Below are 16,847 nucleotides of genomic sequence, written 5' to 3'. Positions count from 1 at the left end.
ATTAAAGACTACTATGAAAACCGATATGCTAAAAAGCTGAAAAACCTAGGAGAAATGGACAACTTCCTAGAAAAATACAACCTTCCAAGACTGACCAAGGAAGAAACACAAAAGTGAAACAAACCAATTAAGAGCAAAGAAATTGAAGTGATAATCAAAAAACTACCCAAGAACAAAACCCGCGGGCAAGAAGGATTTACCTCAGAATTTTATCAGACATACAGAGAAGACATACCTATTCTCCTTAAAGTTTTCCAAAAAATAGAAGAGGAGAGAATAGAGAATACTTCCCAACTCACTCTATGAAGGCAACATCACCGTAAAACCAAAACCAGGCAAAGACCCCATCAAAAAAGAAAATTACAGACCAATATCCCTGATGAATGTAGATGCAAAAATACTCAATAAAATATTTGCAAACCGAATTCAAAAATATATCAAAAGGATCATACACCATGACCAAGTGGGATTCATCCTAGGGATGAAAGGATGGTACAACATTAGAAAGTTCATCAACATCATCCACTACATCAACAGAAAGAAGGACAAAAACCACATGATCATCCCAATAGATGCTGAAAAAGCATTTGACAAAATTCATCATCCACTCATGATAAAAGCTCTCAGCAAAATGTGTATAGAGGGCAAGTTCCTCAACATAATAAAGGCCATATATGATAAACCCACAGCCAACATCATACTTACCAGCGAGAAGTTGAAAGCTTTTCCTCTGAGATCGGGAACAAGACAGGGATGCCCACTCTACCCACTGTTATTTAACATAGTACTGGAGGTCCTAGCCACGGCAATTAGACAAAACAAAGAAATACAAGGAATCCAGATTGGTAAAGAAGAAGTTAAACTGTCACTATTTGCAGATGACATGATATTGTACATAAAAAACCCTAAAGACTCCACTCCAAAACTACTAGATCTGTTATCGGAATACAGCAAAGTTGCAGGATACAAAATTAACACACAGAAATCTGTGGCTTTCCTATACACTAACAATGAACCAATAGAAAGAGCAATCAGGAAAACAACTCCATTCACAATTGTATCAAAAAGAATAAAATACCTAGGAATAAACCTAACCAAAGAAGTGAAAGACCTATACCCTGAAAACTACAAGACACTCTTAAGAGAAATTAAAGTGGACACTAACAAATGGAAACTCATCCCATGCTCTTGGCTAAGAAGAATTAATATTGGCAAAATGGCCATCCTGCCCAAAGGAATATACAGATTTGATGCAATCCCTATCAAATTACCAGCAACATTCTTCAACGAACTGGAACAAATAGTACAAAAATTCATATGGAAACACCAAAGACCCTGAATAGCCAAAGCAATCCTGAGAAAGAAGGATAAAGTTGGGGGGATCTCACTCCCCCACTTCAAGCTCTACTACAAAACCATAGTAATCAGACAATTTGGTGCTGGCACAAGAACAGAGCCACAGACCAGTGGAACATATTAGAGACTCTAGACATTAACCCAAACATATATGGTCAATTAATATTTGATAAAGGAGTCATGGAAATACAATGGGGAAATGACAGTCTCTTTAACAGATGGTGCTGGCAAAACTGGACAGCTACATGTAAGAGAATGAAACTGGACCACTGTCTAACCCCATACACAAAAGTAAATTCGAAATGGATCAAAGACCTGAGTGTAAGTCATGACACTATAAAACTCTTAGAAAATAACATAGGGAAAAATCTCTTAAACATAAACATGAGTGACCTCTTCTTGAACATATCTCCACGGGTAAGGAAAACAAAAGTAAAAATGAACAAGTGGGACTATATTAAGCTGAAAAGCTTCTGTACAGCAAAAGACACCATCAATAGAACAAAAAGGTCCCCTACAGTATGGGAGAATATATTTGTAAATGACAGATCCAATAAATGCTTGACATCCAAAATATATAAAGAGCTCACCCACCTCAACAAACAAAAAACAAATAATCCAATTAAAATATGGGCAGAGGAACTGAACAGACAGTTCTCCAAAAAAGAAATTCAGATGGCCAACAGACACATGAAAAGATGCTCCACATCGCTAATTATCAGAGAAATGCAAATTAAAACCACAATGAGCTATCACCTCACACCAGTAAGGATGGCTACCATCCAAAAGACAGACAACAACAAATGTTGACGAGGTTGTGGAGAAAGGGGAACCCTCCTACACGGCTCATGGGAATGTAAATTAGTTCAACCATTGTGGAAAGCAGTATGGAGTTTCCTCAAAATGCTCAAAATAGACTTACCATTTGACCCAGTAATTCCACTCCTAGGAATTTACCCTAAGAATGCAGCACTCCAGTTTGAAAAAGACAGATGCACCCCTGTGTTATCGCAGCACTCTTTACAATAGCCAAGAATTGCAAGCAACCTAAGTGTCTATCAGTAGATGAATGGATAAAGAAAAAGTGGTACATATACACAATGGAATATTATTCAGCCATAAGATGAAAACAAATCCTACCATTTGCAAAAACATGGATGGAGCTAGAGGGTATTATGCTCAGTGAAATAAGCCAAGCGGAGAATGAGAAATACCAATTGATTTCACTCATCTGTGGAGTATAAGAACAAAGGAAAAACTGAAGGAACAAAACAGCAGCAGATTCACGGAACTCAAGAATGGGCTAACAGGTACCAAAGGGAAAGGGACTGGGGAGGATGGGTGGGTAGGGAGGGATAAGGGGGGGGAGAAGAAAGGGGTTATTATGATTAGGATGCATAATGTGGGGGGAGAAAGGGGAGGACTGTGCAACACAGAGAAGACAAGTAGTGATTCTACAACATTTTGTTATGCTGATGGACAGTGACCGTAATGGGGTTTGTGGAGGGGACTTGGTATAGAGGAGAGGCTAGTAAACATAATATTCTTCATGTAATTGTAGATTAATGATAATAAATAAAAAGAAAAAAAAAGAAAAAGAAAAGGGGGATATTCCCTGATAGGATAAAACTAATTGCAAATCAACAAGTAATGCATGCTTTCCATATCCTTAATTTTGATCTTTTAAAGGGTGTCAGATGATCAGCTAACGAAGTACATTTTTCTGATAATATTCCTTTCTCTTAAGAAAAAAAAGCAGTTTCTGTGTGGTGGTCTCCAATAGATTCTTCACAATGGTATAAAGCTAATGTCACAGTGTGGGCAAAGGGTTTGTTTGTGTCTATACTGAGAATCAAAGCCTAATTTGGCTACACAAAAAACGGATTAAGATACAATATGAAGAAGAACTTCCAACATCAACATCTTCTAGAAGAGTCATTCCAGAGGGTGATCATCAAAAAACTTCAACAAAGATCCTGGCGCTGCTGCAGTTGTAGCTGCATTCATCCCACCGGTTCCTGGACTTGCCATTGGAATGAAGAAGGAGATATCTAAGCTGGCCTGTGCATACAGTAAAACAACAAATTTGACTGGATCTATACTGCCGGAACTCAACCAAGAATTAGGAGAAGTGCAAGTTGCAGTGCTCCAAAATAGTGCGACTATAGACTATCTACTGTTAAAAGAACATATGGGATGTGAACAGTTCCCAGGAATGTGTTGTTTTAATTTCTCTGATTTTTCTCAAACTATTCAAATTCAGTTAGACAATATCCATCATGTCATTGATAAGTTTTCACAAATGCTTAGGGTACCTAACTGGTTTTCTTGGTTTCACTGGATATGGCTGGTAATTGTAGGTCTGCTTTTGTTATGTAGCTGTATTCCTATTATGTTAATGTGTGTGCACAATTTAATTAGTAGTTTAAAACCTATACATGCTTATGTTACTCTACAAGAAGATATGTCAAAGAAATAATCAATCTTCCCATGTTTTCTTCCGTCTGCTACTTCTATAGCTTTTCTTCTTCCTTCCTAATTACAATCCTTTAGTAGAATTCGTGCCTCATATAAAAAATTACAGAGTATCATAATTCTTCCAAGTGGTAAAGATACCGCAAGAAAAATGTTGGGCATAAAAGCCACAGGGCATAAATCTGCAAAGAAGTAAAAAGCTAACCTTCTCAAACAATATTGCTTCTCTCTCACTTACCAACTTTACATTTCCCTGTAAGGCCCCGGAAGATGACTGGTTAGCCAGAGACGGGTAAGATTCCTCAAGGGAGAAACAACCTAAGGCACAGTCACAGGGGGGCCATCGGGTGAGAAATTGGGGATCAACAGAGGTGAGGCTTAGAACCTCACCACCCCTGTTTTGAGAGAAATCTTCTGCATCCGTGGATGTTTTGTCACCCTTGTCTAGCTTGGATTAATACTTAGTCTATAGGCACACACTAGATCATCTACATTTGCCCTCTTACAGCACTAAACTATGTTTTCTACCTTTATCTTGCATCTACCTACCACTTCAGCATTTTATTAAAAATAATAATAATAATAATAACAATAATAATAAGGGAGAAATGTGGGATTCACATATAAATCAAGTATAAAAATCAAATGAATAATCATATCTGACTTGATTGTTTATAGTTCATGATGTGTGATCAAACTGAAAGTTTCTGTGATATGACTGCCCTTGCACTGTTCACCATGTTAGAACTTATTCACTATGTAAGAACTTGTTCACCATGTAAGAACTTGTTCGGTATGCTTCAGAAGATTGGAGACTGTTGAGAAATAGGCTTGGGTTTGGTTAATGACTGTGCATTGAGTCCCCTATACAGAATTTTGTTGTTGTTAACAACCATTTGATCAATAAATATGAGAGATGCCCTCTCAAAAAAAAAAAAAAAAAGAAGAACCATCTGTATGCTGCCTACAAGAGTCTCACTTCAAACCCAAAGACAAACACAGACTAAAAGTGAAGGGATGGAAAGACATATTTCATGCAAAGAATAGGGAGAAAAAAGCAGGAGTTGCAGTACTTGTATCAGACAAAATATACTTCAAAACAAGGAAGGTAATAAGAAACAAAGAAGAACATTACATAATGATAAAGGGGTCATTCCACCAACAAGATATAACCATTATAAATATCTATGTGAGGAAAGAACATCCACATATGTGAAACAAATACTAACAGAATTAAAGGAGGAAATAGAATGCAATGCATTCCTTCTACGAGACTCCAACACACCACTCACTTCAAAGGACAGATCCACCAGACAGAAAATAAGTAAGGACACAGAGGCACTAAACAACACACTAGAACAGATAGACCTAAAAGACATTGACATAACTCTACACCCAAAAGCAGCAGGATACACATTCTTCTCAACTTCACATGGAACATTTTACAGAATAGATCCCATACATGGACACAAACAGAGCCTCAGTAAATGCTGAATGATTGAAATTCTATCAAGTAGCTTCTCAGAACACAATGGTATGAGACTACAAATAAATTATGCAAAGAAAGCAAAAAATCCCACAAACACATGGAGGCTTAACAACATGCTCCTAAAAATCAAAGGATCAATTACCAAATGAAAACAAAAATCAAGCAATATATGCCGACAAATGAAAATGACAACTCAACACACCAAAGTCTGTGGGATACAGCATAGGCAGTTCTAAGAGGGAAGTATATAGCAATAAAGGATTACCTCAAGAAAGAAGAACAATCTTAAATGAAGTGTCTAAACTCACAATTAATGAGACTAGAAAAAGAAGAACAAATGATGCCAAAAGTCAGTACAAGGAGGGACATAATAAAGATGAGAGCAGAAATAAATGAAATCAGGAAGAATAAAACAGGAAGAATCAATGAAACTGTACCTGGTTTTTGAGAAAATAAACAAAATAGATAAATCACTAGACAAACTTATCAAGAAAAAAAGACAGTGTACACACATAAACAAAAACATAAATGAGAAAGGAAAAATCACAACAGACACCACAGAAATACAAAGAATTATAAGAGAATTCTATGAAAAATTATATGCTACCAATTTGGATAACCTAGAAGAAATAGACAACTTTCAAGAAAAATACAACCTTCACAGACTAACCCAGGAAGTAACAGAAAATCTGAACAGACCAATTAGCAGCAATGAAATTGAATTGGTAATCAAAACACTACCTATGAACAAAACTCCAGGACCAGATGGCTTCACTGCTGAATTTTATCAAACATTTAGAGAAGTCCTAATACCCATCCTCCTCCTTTAAGTTTTTCAAAAAGTAGAAGAGGAGGGAATACTTCCAAACACATTCTATGAGGCCAGCATCACTCTAATATGAAAACCAGGCAAAGACAACTCAGAAAAAGAAAATTACAGACCAATATCCCTGATGAACATAGATGAAAAAATACTCAAAAAAATATTAGGAAACCAAGTTAAAAATACATCAAAAAGATCACACATCATGACCAAGTAGGATTTATTCCAGGGATGAAAGGATGGTAGAGTTAGCAAAAATTCATCAGTATCAAACTCCACATCAAGAAATAGAAGGACAAAAATCACATGATCATCTCAATAGATGCTGAGAAAACATTCGACAAAATTCAACATCCATTCATGATAAAAACTCTCAACAAAATGGGTAAAGAGGGCAAGTCCTCAACAAAGTAAAGGCCATATATGACAAATCCACAGCCAACATCATACTTAACACTGAGAAGCTGAAAGCTTTTCCTCTATGATCGGGAAGAAGAAAAGGATGCCCACTCTCACCAATTTCATTCAACATAATTCTAGAGGTCTTAGCCATGGCAGTCAGACAACACAAAGAAATAAAAGGCATACAGATTCATAAGGAAGAAGTTAAACTGCCACTGTTTGCAGATGACATGATATTGTACATAAAAATTCTAAATAATCCACTCCAAAATTACTAGAACTAATAACTGAACTCAACAAAGTTGTAGGATACAAAATTAATACACAGAAATCTGTTGCATTCCTATACACTAATGATGAACTAGCAGAAACAGAAATCAGGAAAACAGTTCCACTCACAACTGCATCTAAAAGAATAAAATACCTAGGAAAAAACTTAACCAAGGAAGTGAAAGACCTATACCCTGAAAACTACAAGACACTCCAATGAGAAATTAAAGAGGATACTAAATGGAAATTCATCCCATGCTCTTGGGCAGGAAGAATTAATATTTTTAAATAGCCATCCTGCCTAAAGCAATCTACATGTTCAATGCAATGCCTATCAAAATACAGACAGCATTCTTCATCAAACTAGAGAAAATAGTTCTAAAATTCATATGGAACCAATAAAGACCCCAAATAGACAAAGCAATCCTGAGAAGGAAGAATAAAGCAGGGAGATCTCGCTTCCCAACTTCAAGCTCTACAACAAAGCCACAGTAATCAAGACCATTTGGTACTGGCACAAGAACAGACCCACAGACCAATGGAACAGACTAGAGAGCCCAGACATGAACCCAAACATATATGGTCAATTAATATATGATAAAGGAGCCATGGGTATACAATGGGAAAGTGACAGCCTCTTCAACAATGGGTGTTAGCAAAACTGGACAACTACACATAAGAGAATCAAACTGGACTGTTGTCTAACTCCATACACAAAAGTAAACTTGAAGTGGATCAAATACCTGAATGTAAGTTATGAAACCATAAAACTCTTAGAAGAAAACATAGGCAAAACTCTCTTGAATATAAACATGAAGAACTTCTTCATGAACATATCTCCATGGGCAAGGGAAACACAAGCAAAATGAACAAGTGGGACTATATCAAACTAAAAAGCTTTTGTACAGCATAGGATACCATCAATATATCAAAAAAGCATGCTACGTTTGGGAGAATATATTCATAAATGACATACCTGATAAGGGGTTCACATCCAAAATATTCAAAGAGCTCATGCACCTCAACAAACAAAAAGCAAATAATCCAATTAAAAAATGGGCAGAGGATGTGAACAGACACTGCTCCAAAGAAGAAATTCAGATGGCCAACAGGCACAGGAAAAGATGCTCCACATTGCTAGTCATCAGAGAAATGCAAATTAAAACCACAATGAGATATCACCTCACACCAGTTAGGATGGTGAACATCCAAAAGACAAAGAACAACAAATGTTGCTGAGGATGTGTTGAAAGGGGAACCCTCCCAAAATGCTGTTGGAAATGTAAATTAGTTCAACCATTTTGGAAAGCAATATGGAGGTTCCTCAAAAACTAAAAGTAGAAATACCATTTGACCCAGGAATTCCACTCCTAAGAATTTACCCAAAGAAAACAACATCCCAGATTCAAAAAGACATATGCACCCCTATGTTTATTGCAGAACTATTTACAATAGCCAAAAAATGGAAGCAACCTAAGTGTCCATCAGTAGATGAATGGATATAGAAGATGTGGTACATATGCACAATGGAATATTATTCAGTCTAAGAAGAAAACAAATTCTACCATTTGCAACAACATGGATGGAGCTAGAGGGTATTCTGCTCAGTGAAACAAGGTAGGCAGAGAAAGACAAGTACCAAATCATTTCACTCACCTGTGGAGTATAACAATGAAGCAGAACTGAAGGAACAAACAGCAGCAGACTCACAGACTCCAAGAAAGGACTAATGGTTACCAACGGGAAAGGGGTTTGGGAAAGTGGGTGGGGAGGGAGGGAGAAGGGGATTAAGCATATTATGATTAGCATACATAACATAAGGGGGCATGGGGAAGGATGTATAGCACAGAGAAGATAAGTTGTGACTCTACCGTGTTTTACTATGCCGATGGACAGTGATTGCAATGGAGTGTGTGGGTGTGACTTGATAATATGGGTGAATGTTGTAACCACAATGTTGCTCATGTGAAACCTTTATAAGATTGTGTATCAGTGATACCTTAATAATAAAATACCAAAAAAAGAAGACTGGAAACAAACCATTTTCCTCTTTTAGAGCAATGCCATGGTATGTCTGCCCCTGAGGTCTGTGTAATTTTTACCAACATATCTCTAAAAAGTAATCACTAAGATTTAAGAAGAAAGGGAGAGTAAGGCAACTGCTGTTTGTTAAATTAAGTCTTTAGAGTATGTGATATCCTTCCTCATGTAAGTCAGTTAGTTCTCACAACAACCTTATCAGGCAACCTGAGAAAGTTACTTTTGTGAGAGTGTGTGTGTGTGTGTGTACACATACGATGAGATCGTCAAGGTTAACCCAATCCTCAAGGACCCACAGTTGTTACGTGGCAGATCCAGAATTTAAACCCAATCATCTGATTCTAAACCTGTTGTATTTTGCAACATTCAAAGCCCAAAGCAGACCAAAAAGAGAAGCCTGTTCAGCATGGAAATACAGAAACTGAAAGGGGTTATTAATCCAAGTAGATAAACACAGAAGGATACATATTTTGTTAGCTTTGTGTTGTTTACCAAATGCCAGTACACTGGCACTAGAAAACTCTGAAACAGAAAAATACTAAGTTTAAGACAACTAAAATGAAGCTCTGTTTTGCACAGTGATTGGCAAACTTATGAAACTCATTACCCTCAAGAATTACTATAAACTGAAAACAACTGGCTTCATAAAACTTTTACATAAATTGAGTGGTAGATGCTTAATGGATAATTAGAATACAAAACTCTAACTTTTGAAGTTGATACTGATAAGGAGAACCATGCTCTCAAAACATGATGCATATGTTGGCACTAGATTATGATCCCACTATCAGGAAAATTCCTAAGGGGTAGGGGGCTAAACCTGGGAAGCAACACTTGAGAAAATCTTGTATTCTTCTAGAGAGTAGTTAAATCATGGAAACAACTCTTGAGCAACTGTATTCACTTGAATTATCTTTAGCTCCTTGGTTATAACCTATGGGCCTCTAACCCCATTCTTTCCAAATATTCCTTCAAATAGCTAACAGACAAGGTCCAGCCCTTCGGTAGAGCTTCTAAGTCAGTGAAAGTAGGGCAATGAACTCAAATATTAGAGTCAACAACTCATTGTTAGGTGTTCTACCCAAAGGAAGAAGTGAATGGCTGACAGATTTCCCTTGATCATAATCTGGGCGTTTCTATCTTGAGCCAAATATGGGAATTTTAGTGAAAACTCTTTCAATTGCTAAAGCTACAGATGCTGTTCCTATTTGAATTATTGTATGTAGTTGAAGGGTACACCTCTCTCCCCATTACCCCCTCTCCCAACTCAAATGCTTTTAGTCGTTAATTACAGAAAATGGTGTCTTTTTCAATTACACAGTTTCCAACAGTAGCTTTTTTATTTTTTTATTTTGGTATCATTAATCTACAATTACAGGAGCAACATTGTGGTTACTAGATTCCCCCCATTATCAAGTCCCCACCACATACCCCATTACAGTCACTGTCCATCAGTGTAGTAAGATGCTATAGAGTCACTACTTGTCTTCTCTGTGCTATACTGCCTTCCCTGTGCCCCCCCCCCCACATTATGTGTGCTAATCATAATGTCCCTTTTCCCCTTATCCTTCCCTTCCCACCCATCCTCTCCAGTCCCTTTCCCTTTGGTAACTGTCAATCGATTCTTGGGTTCTGTGAGTCTACTGCTGTTCCGTTCCTTCAGTTTTTGCTTTGTTCTTATGCTCCACAGATGAGTGAAATCATTTGGTACTTGTCTTTCTCCACCTGGCTTATTTCACTGAGCATAATACCCTCTAGCTACATCCATGTTGTTGCAAATGGTAGGATTTGTTTTCTTCTTATGGCTGAATAATATTCCATTGTGTATATGTACCACATCTTCTTTATCCATTCATCTACTGATGGACACTTAGGTTGCTTCCATTTCTTGGCTATTGTAAATAGTGCTTCTATAAACATAGGGGTGCATATGTCTTTTTGAAACTGGGCTGCTGCATTCTTAGGGTAAATTCCCAGGAGTGGAATTCCTGGGTCAAATGGTATCTCTATTTTTAGTTTTTTTGGAACCTCCATACTGCTTTCCACAATGGTTGAACTAATTTACATTCCCACCAGCAGTGTAGGAGGGTTCCCCTTTCACCAGATCCTCACCAACATTTGTTGTTGTCTTTTGGATGGTGACCATTCTGTCTGATGTGAGTTGATATCTCATTGTGGTTTTAATTTGCATTTCTCTGATGATTAGCAATGTGGAGCATCTTTTCATTTGCCTGCTGGCCTTCTGAATTTCTTCTTTGGAGAAGTGTCTGTTCAGATCCTCTGCCCATTTTTAAATTGTGTTATTTGCTCTTTGTTAAGGTGCTTGAGCTCTTTGTATATTTTGGATGTCAATCCCTTATTGGTTATGTCATTTATGAATATACTCTCCCATACCCAAAAGTAGCTTTTAAAGAAAAAAGGTATAGATAATTGCCACAGTAACAGCCTTAGCATTTAGGTCTAAATATATATTGTAAAAAAGTTTCAATATTTTCCTCTCTTCCCCATTTTTTTCTCATCTTGCTGCAATCAGAGCAGTCTATCTGCTGCATTTATGTTACTCATACAAGAATGTGTATTCTTGTGCATGCACACACACACATACGTACATGTAAAATCACTCACTTCCCATTAGTTTCTGGTAGCAACACCTGGAAAAGGCATCCTGCTGGCCAAAGATGTTCCTAATAACAATTTTATGCTACTTCCACCATGTAGTTTCAGATTCCATAGTTTTAATCAAGGTATTTATTTATCATTATTCCAGGAAATAAAGCTCAAGTAGTCATTCTTATTACAGAAGGTATTCCTACAATGGGATATTAAACTTGCAAAACAGCAACTAAATTCAGGACAACTACATGCTTACGTGGATTTTTCTTTGACACTTGGTAGTTTTTTATGGCTGATTTCTGCTTCTCCTGAAAACCTTTGCACATTGTGTAAGGAAAAAAAAACACTTGAAAGGCTTTTTGCTTTCATGTCATAATCACAGCTCCAGCTTCTGATGCCCCATGACTGTGATCACTAGCAGATAAATGAAGGGCTCTGCTGCCCCTGTTTGCTTAAAAAATATGTTTTTCCATTTCATGCCAATGTCAATGAGTAGTGACAGTTCAGGGATACAGTTTACAAGCTGACTTTAATGGATCTGAAATCTCACTGGAGCACCACACTTTAAAAGACTCAGTATCCGTGCAGTTTATAAAGATGATTATTCTAGGTACAAAATACTTAATTACAAAGAAAAATGTTCCCCAGTTTTTAAGGCAAAGAATGTACTTCCACCCATATGGGCCCATTGCTTAGGAACATCATATATATAGGGAAAAACATAAAATTGAGAATCATGGGGCCTATTCATAATTCAATAATATTCACTGCAGGGTCAAGTGTAGCAGAGATGTCCATATCCTGCCAGTGATGTTTGAGAGGAACTTCCTCTTTAGGATGATAAGCTGAACAACAAAATGACATCTTAGGTCCTGTTTTGCATGGTTCATCTGTCTCAGAATCACCTAGGGGAGGGGTTAGATTCTTGGATTCCATCTCAGACTACTGAATCAGAATCTTTCGTGTAGAGCTTGGGAATCTACATTCTAATGACCTCCTGAAGTGATTTTTTTGCACACTGAAATTTGAGAACCACTGCTCTAAGGAAATGGCTCTGGAGTGGAAGTGAGGAAATTTGGGCCCTAGTTTCATTGCTTCCATAGCTTTGCTGGGTAACCCTGACTAAGTCACTTACTTACCCACTCTGGGCCATCTAACCTGTCTGTAAAATGAGGAGATTGAACTATATGATCTCTAAGTTCTCTAAGATTTTTTTGAAATCTATGTTACAGTCCCTATTCTACCAAGCTAGTAAATTACTTTGACTGTCTGTCACTTGACTTCATGATCCCTCATTTACCACACATCTAGAAAATAATACTCCTAACTTCTATAAAACCTTGGAATATAAGAATGGAAACCAGCTGTTTCCAGTTCCATGATTAAACCACTTAATAATTTGAAATATGATTTAGAACAAGTTAAAAGTCCCATTCTTCCCATCTCAATCATTGAAATAAAAAAATATACCCTTAAAATACTACCAAGTGCAAGTATTTAGGTCTCAGCTTTCAGGTGATCCAAAGTGCTAAAACTATTCTTTGAAGTGCACAATGAGAGGGTGAATGTAAAATTATTTTCTCCTACTTTCTTTGTAAGCAGAAGTTCCATACCCCCATTCCATACTGAAGGTGCAAGAGTTAATATAGGTTTCTTTTAACTTAGATAGCCGTGGGATTTTTCCATGACAAATTTTATAAAATCAAAGGAACAAAAACAGCAAAAGATAACACATAAAGAAACAATTTAAAAGCCTTGACTAAGGTCATAATTTCTAATAACATTTCATGAGGGCTAAGCTAAGGAGGAAGAGTCACTCTCATTCGTTGTTGATGAGAATGTGAAGTATATAAAACTTCTTTTAATGGCAATTTGGCAGTATCTATGCAAAGGCTTATGTTTGGGTCTAGCAATCCCACCTCAGGGAGTTGATTCTATAGATATTTTTAGTACATGTGCCAATAACATATGTACAAAGCTATTCATTATGGCATTATTTGTACCAGAGAAGAGGGAAAAAATTAAGTTTCCATCAGAGACAGTCTGGTTAAATAAATTATGGTACATTCATGCCATGGAATCCCATGGAACTTTTAAAAAAGAGAGTGGGGAAGCTTGCTCTCTTCAAGCTGCATTAGCTGTAATAATCTCCAACTTACAGCAAGTGAAAAAAAAGATGCAAAACTGTGTAAAAGCACACTTTTATAAGTATAAAAACTGAAAGGACACAGAATAAGGTCATGGCACAATGACATTTGTTGCTTCCAGGGAGGGGAACTAGGTGGCTGAGGGGCAGGAACAGAAGGGAGACTTTTCACTGTGTCCTATTTTATACCTTCAAAATTTGAACCGTGTGAAAGTGTTACCTTTCAAAAGAAACACAATGAAAAACTGTTTAAATGTTACAAAAGCTTATATATGTACTGTGTTCATATATTTATATAAACATATAAATATAAGATCTAGAATGATACACACTAAACACCAAACAGGTATTATGCCTTAGGAGGGGGAGGTGGTTGGCTAAATGTATGTGTGGGGTGAACATTTACTTTTTTATATTGCTTGAACTTGAAAAGAGATTTTGAAATTACACAAATCAAGCACATAAAAGAGGTCTTGTACCAAAACAGCTGAGAGCACTGGGTTAAGGAGAGTGCAGATTTTTTCAATTCAGCCATAAATGCATGAGAGGCTCAACCCTATTAGCTTGGTTTTGAGTCACATAAGTCTCTTAAGCCTTTCTGATGGATTAAAGTAGTAAGACCTTACCATGCAAGGACTCACAATAAAACAGTAAACTGACCTTTAGTCTTATAATGATCTCTGCGGAGAACAGAAATTTCTAATATCAGAAGAGAAATCTAGAAGGCAAAGAATATAAACAGGGGGAGCCACTTTTATAACTCAAGGTGCAACTCATATTTCAAAACTGTGTATATAGCCTTTGGGCTACTGTATGAGGCTTGTGATTTAGAGTCAGAAGGCCTGTGTTTAAGATCTGGCTGCATGATATAGTAGCTGTGACTTTGGATAATCACCTTCCCCTGAGACTTAGTCAACTATCCTTATTGTATTAGCTATCTCATATTACTGAAAAAATAAAATGAGATATTATGAAAGCCTGTTGTAAACTATAGTGTTGCTCAAATATTTTCATTATCCTCTTTCAGCACCCACAGTGACAGAGATAAAAAGTTGTTACATTAGCTTCCCCCATATTGTAATAAAGGATATTTCCCCTTTACTCCCAGAATCACATGGCAACTTTTAAAATATGTAATTTCTAGAAAGTCTCTTTCTCAAAATTTGGCATTATAACTTGTTTCTGTCACTGCATGGGAAAAAGGCAAGAATTAACATTGCATAATAATACTAGAAAGCACTTGGTAAGAGGAAAACAACAATTTGTTGTTGAGCTTTATGTCTTACCGAATTATTAGAAATGGACAAAAAGATACTGATTATTTTTTATTGTATTTCAGTTATCTACCTCATATTCTACCATGCCATCTTTGTGTTCTTTACCTGGACGTACTGGAAGTCTATTTTCACACTCCCACAACAACCAAACCAGAAGGTAAGAACACTGGATACTTCATAAAGGCTAAAAACAGAGGAAAGTAGAAATACCAATAAGAAAAGAAAAGGGCAAAAAGAGGAGCAAATAACTTTTCATTACAAAAGACTCAGGGTAATTTTTTAAAAGGACTCTTAGTGATAAAGGTAAATTGAGAGTAGGATAATGTATTGAAGGAGTTTGTGAGATCACCAGCATGGATATCATCTTTAAGACTAGAAAACAACTACCTGCATTGGTGATATAATTAAAGAAACAAGAACCTACTTGGATTCTGAGGACTCATTCTATGAAACTGTATTATTGCAGATCCCAGCAAGATTTTGGAAGACAACTCCTAGAAAAAGAAAAAGAATTACCATAGTTAAAATGATCATTTTTAAACTGTATTACCTTGAAGCAAATGGTTTTATGCAATATATAGGAGGGCTCATCAAAGAATATATAATCATATCAGTCATTTATGTGTGACTACTGTAAAACAGATTACGTTCCAAAGTAGAAACAAAACAACAGAAGAGATTTTAACAGCCTCCAAATATTAAGAAAACACTAGTTTAAATGTTCCCATTTATGGAATAAAAATGGTACACAATAAAAATTAAACACAAAGGAAAGTTTAATGTAAGAACTGAGGAACATAAAGAGCTTTAATATATATAGAAAATGGCAGAAGTCCTTCCTTATGAGTAATTATTTAAAATATAAATTGATTAAACTATCCAATTAAAACTCAGACATTGGCATAATGGGTAAATATGATCATCTATCCTTATGCTCTCTACAAACGACTCACTTTAGAACCAGAGACACAAATAGTGAAATCAAAAATTTAAAGATATCAAAAGTGAAGGGATGGAAAAAGTTATTCCAAGCAAATAGTAATGAAAATAGATCAAGGATCGCAATACTAATATCTTGTGAAAGAAGTTTTAAGCCAAAAATGGAGAATAACCACACAGAAAGGATTGCTAGGGATATCAGCAGGGAAGAGATATCTGGGGAGGACTAAGGGCAAAGAAATATGAGGGAGATGCCAGTGCAGTGCCTTGTGGCCTGCTCTGTATTGAACTCTGGTAGCTTTTGCCTCTGAGGAACTCAACAGGCCCCATGACAGCCGCAAATTCCCACAGCTTAAAAGCAAAGAACCCCAGAGTATATGTTGGTGTTGGCCCCAGCAGACTATCCACAGAGGATACTGACAGCTTTTGCCAGTGAGGTAACAACAGCCATCACTGCCACAGATGCCATAGATAGTGAAACACTGTTGAGAGGTCCATACAAGGAGCCATTGTTGCACCACTCCATTACCAAGGCTGCCAGTCCCTGAATCCTGCATTTGCCCTGAGGCATGCATCCCAGAGCCATGGTCATTCCACATGTACCTGCCACCAGACCTCAGCTTGACAGCCATTGCATGTATGACCATGCTCCATACGCTGGCTTCATAGCCACTCCACATGCACCAGTGCCTCAGACACCAGAGCCACTGACAGTGCATGGTATCCCATGCACCATACCCTGGAGAAGCTATTGTTCCATGCACATCTGTGCTGTGCACCCTGGATTCATGGCCACTCTCGAATTTCTTGCACCACAGAAACTGGAGCACTCCTTCAGTGGGTGCAGCAGCCCTCTATAATTTAAGTCCATAGCTACTCCACAAGTACCCAAATCTAGGACACACATGTCATTGTCATAGCAGACTCATCCATGCACCATGCACACCTGATTTCTAGACCCCTGCTTTGTAAGAGCAGGAACCTAGAGCAATGGAGTCTCTGCCACAGTGTGAGCAC

At 37.1% G+C, this 16,847-nt stretch overlaps 1 protein-coding gene across 4 annotated transcripts in view; it reads left to right on the top strand.

The window, feature by feature from the left end:
• Positions 1-16,847, top strand: part of ZDHHC15 (zinc finger DHHC-type palmitoyltransferase 15) — a 121,782-nt gene that overhangs the window by 26,940 nt on the left and 77,995 nt on the right. For all 4 annotated transcript variants that reach the window (XR_008994993.1, XM_036902713.2, XM_036902714.2 and 1 more), the window contains one exon: positions 14,954-15,048. Coding sequence is in view for 3 of the 4 variants with exons in the window: in XM_036902713.2 (XP_036758608.1) it covers positions 14,954-15,048 (95 nt within the window). In the remaining variant the exon portion in view is untranslated. The remainder of the gene's footprint in view (positions 1-14,953; positions 15,049-16,847) is intronic.

The sequence above is a fragment of the Manis pentadactyla genome, chromosome X (genome assembly GCF_030020395.1).
Source record: "Manis pentadactyla isolate mManPen7 chromosome X, mManPen7.hap1, whole genome shotgun sequence".
Classification (NCBI taxonomy): domain Eukaryota; kingdom Metazoa; phylum Chordata; class Mammalia; order Pholidota; family Manidae; genus Manis; species Manis pentadactyla.
Note: the sequence above shows the minus strand (reverse complement) of the source record. Positions and strands in the feature narration are given on the sequence as shown.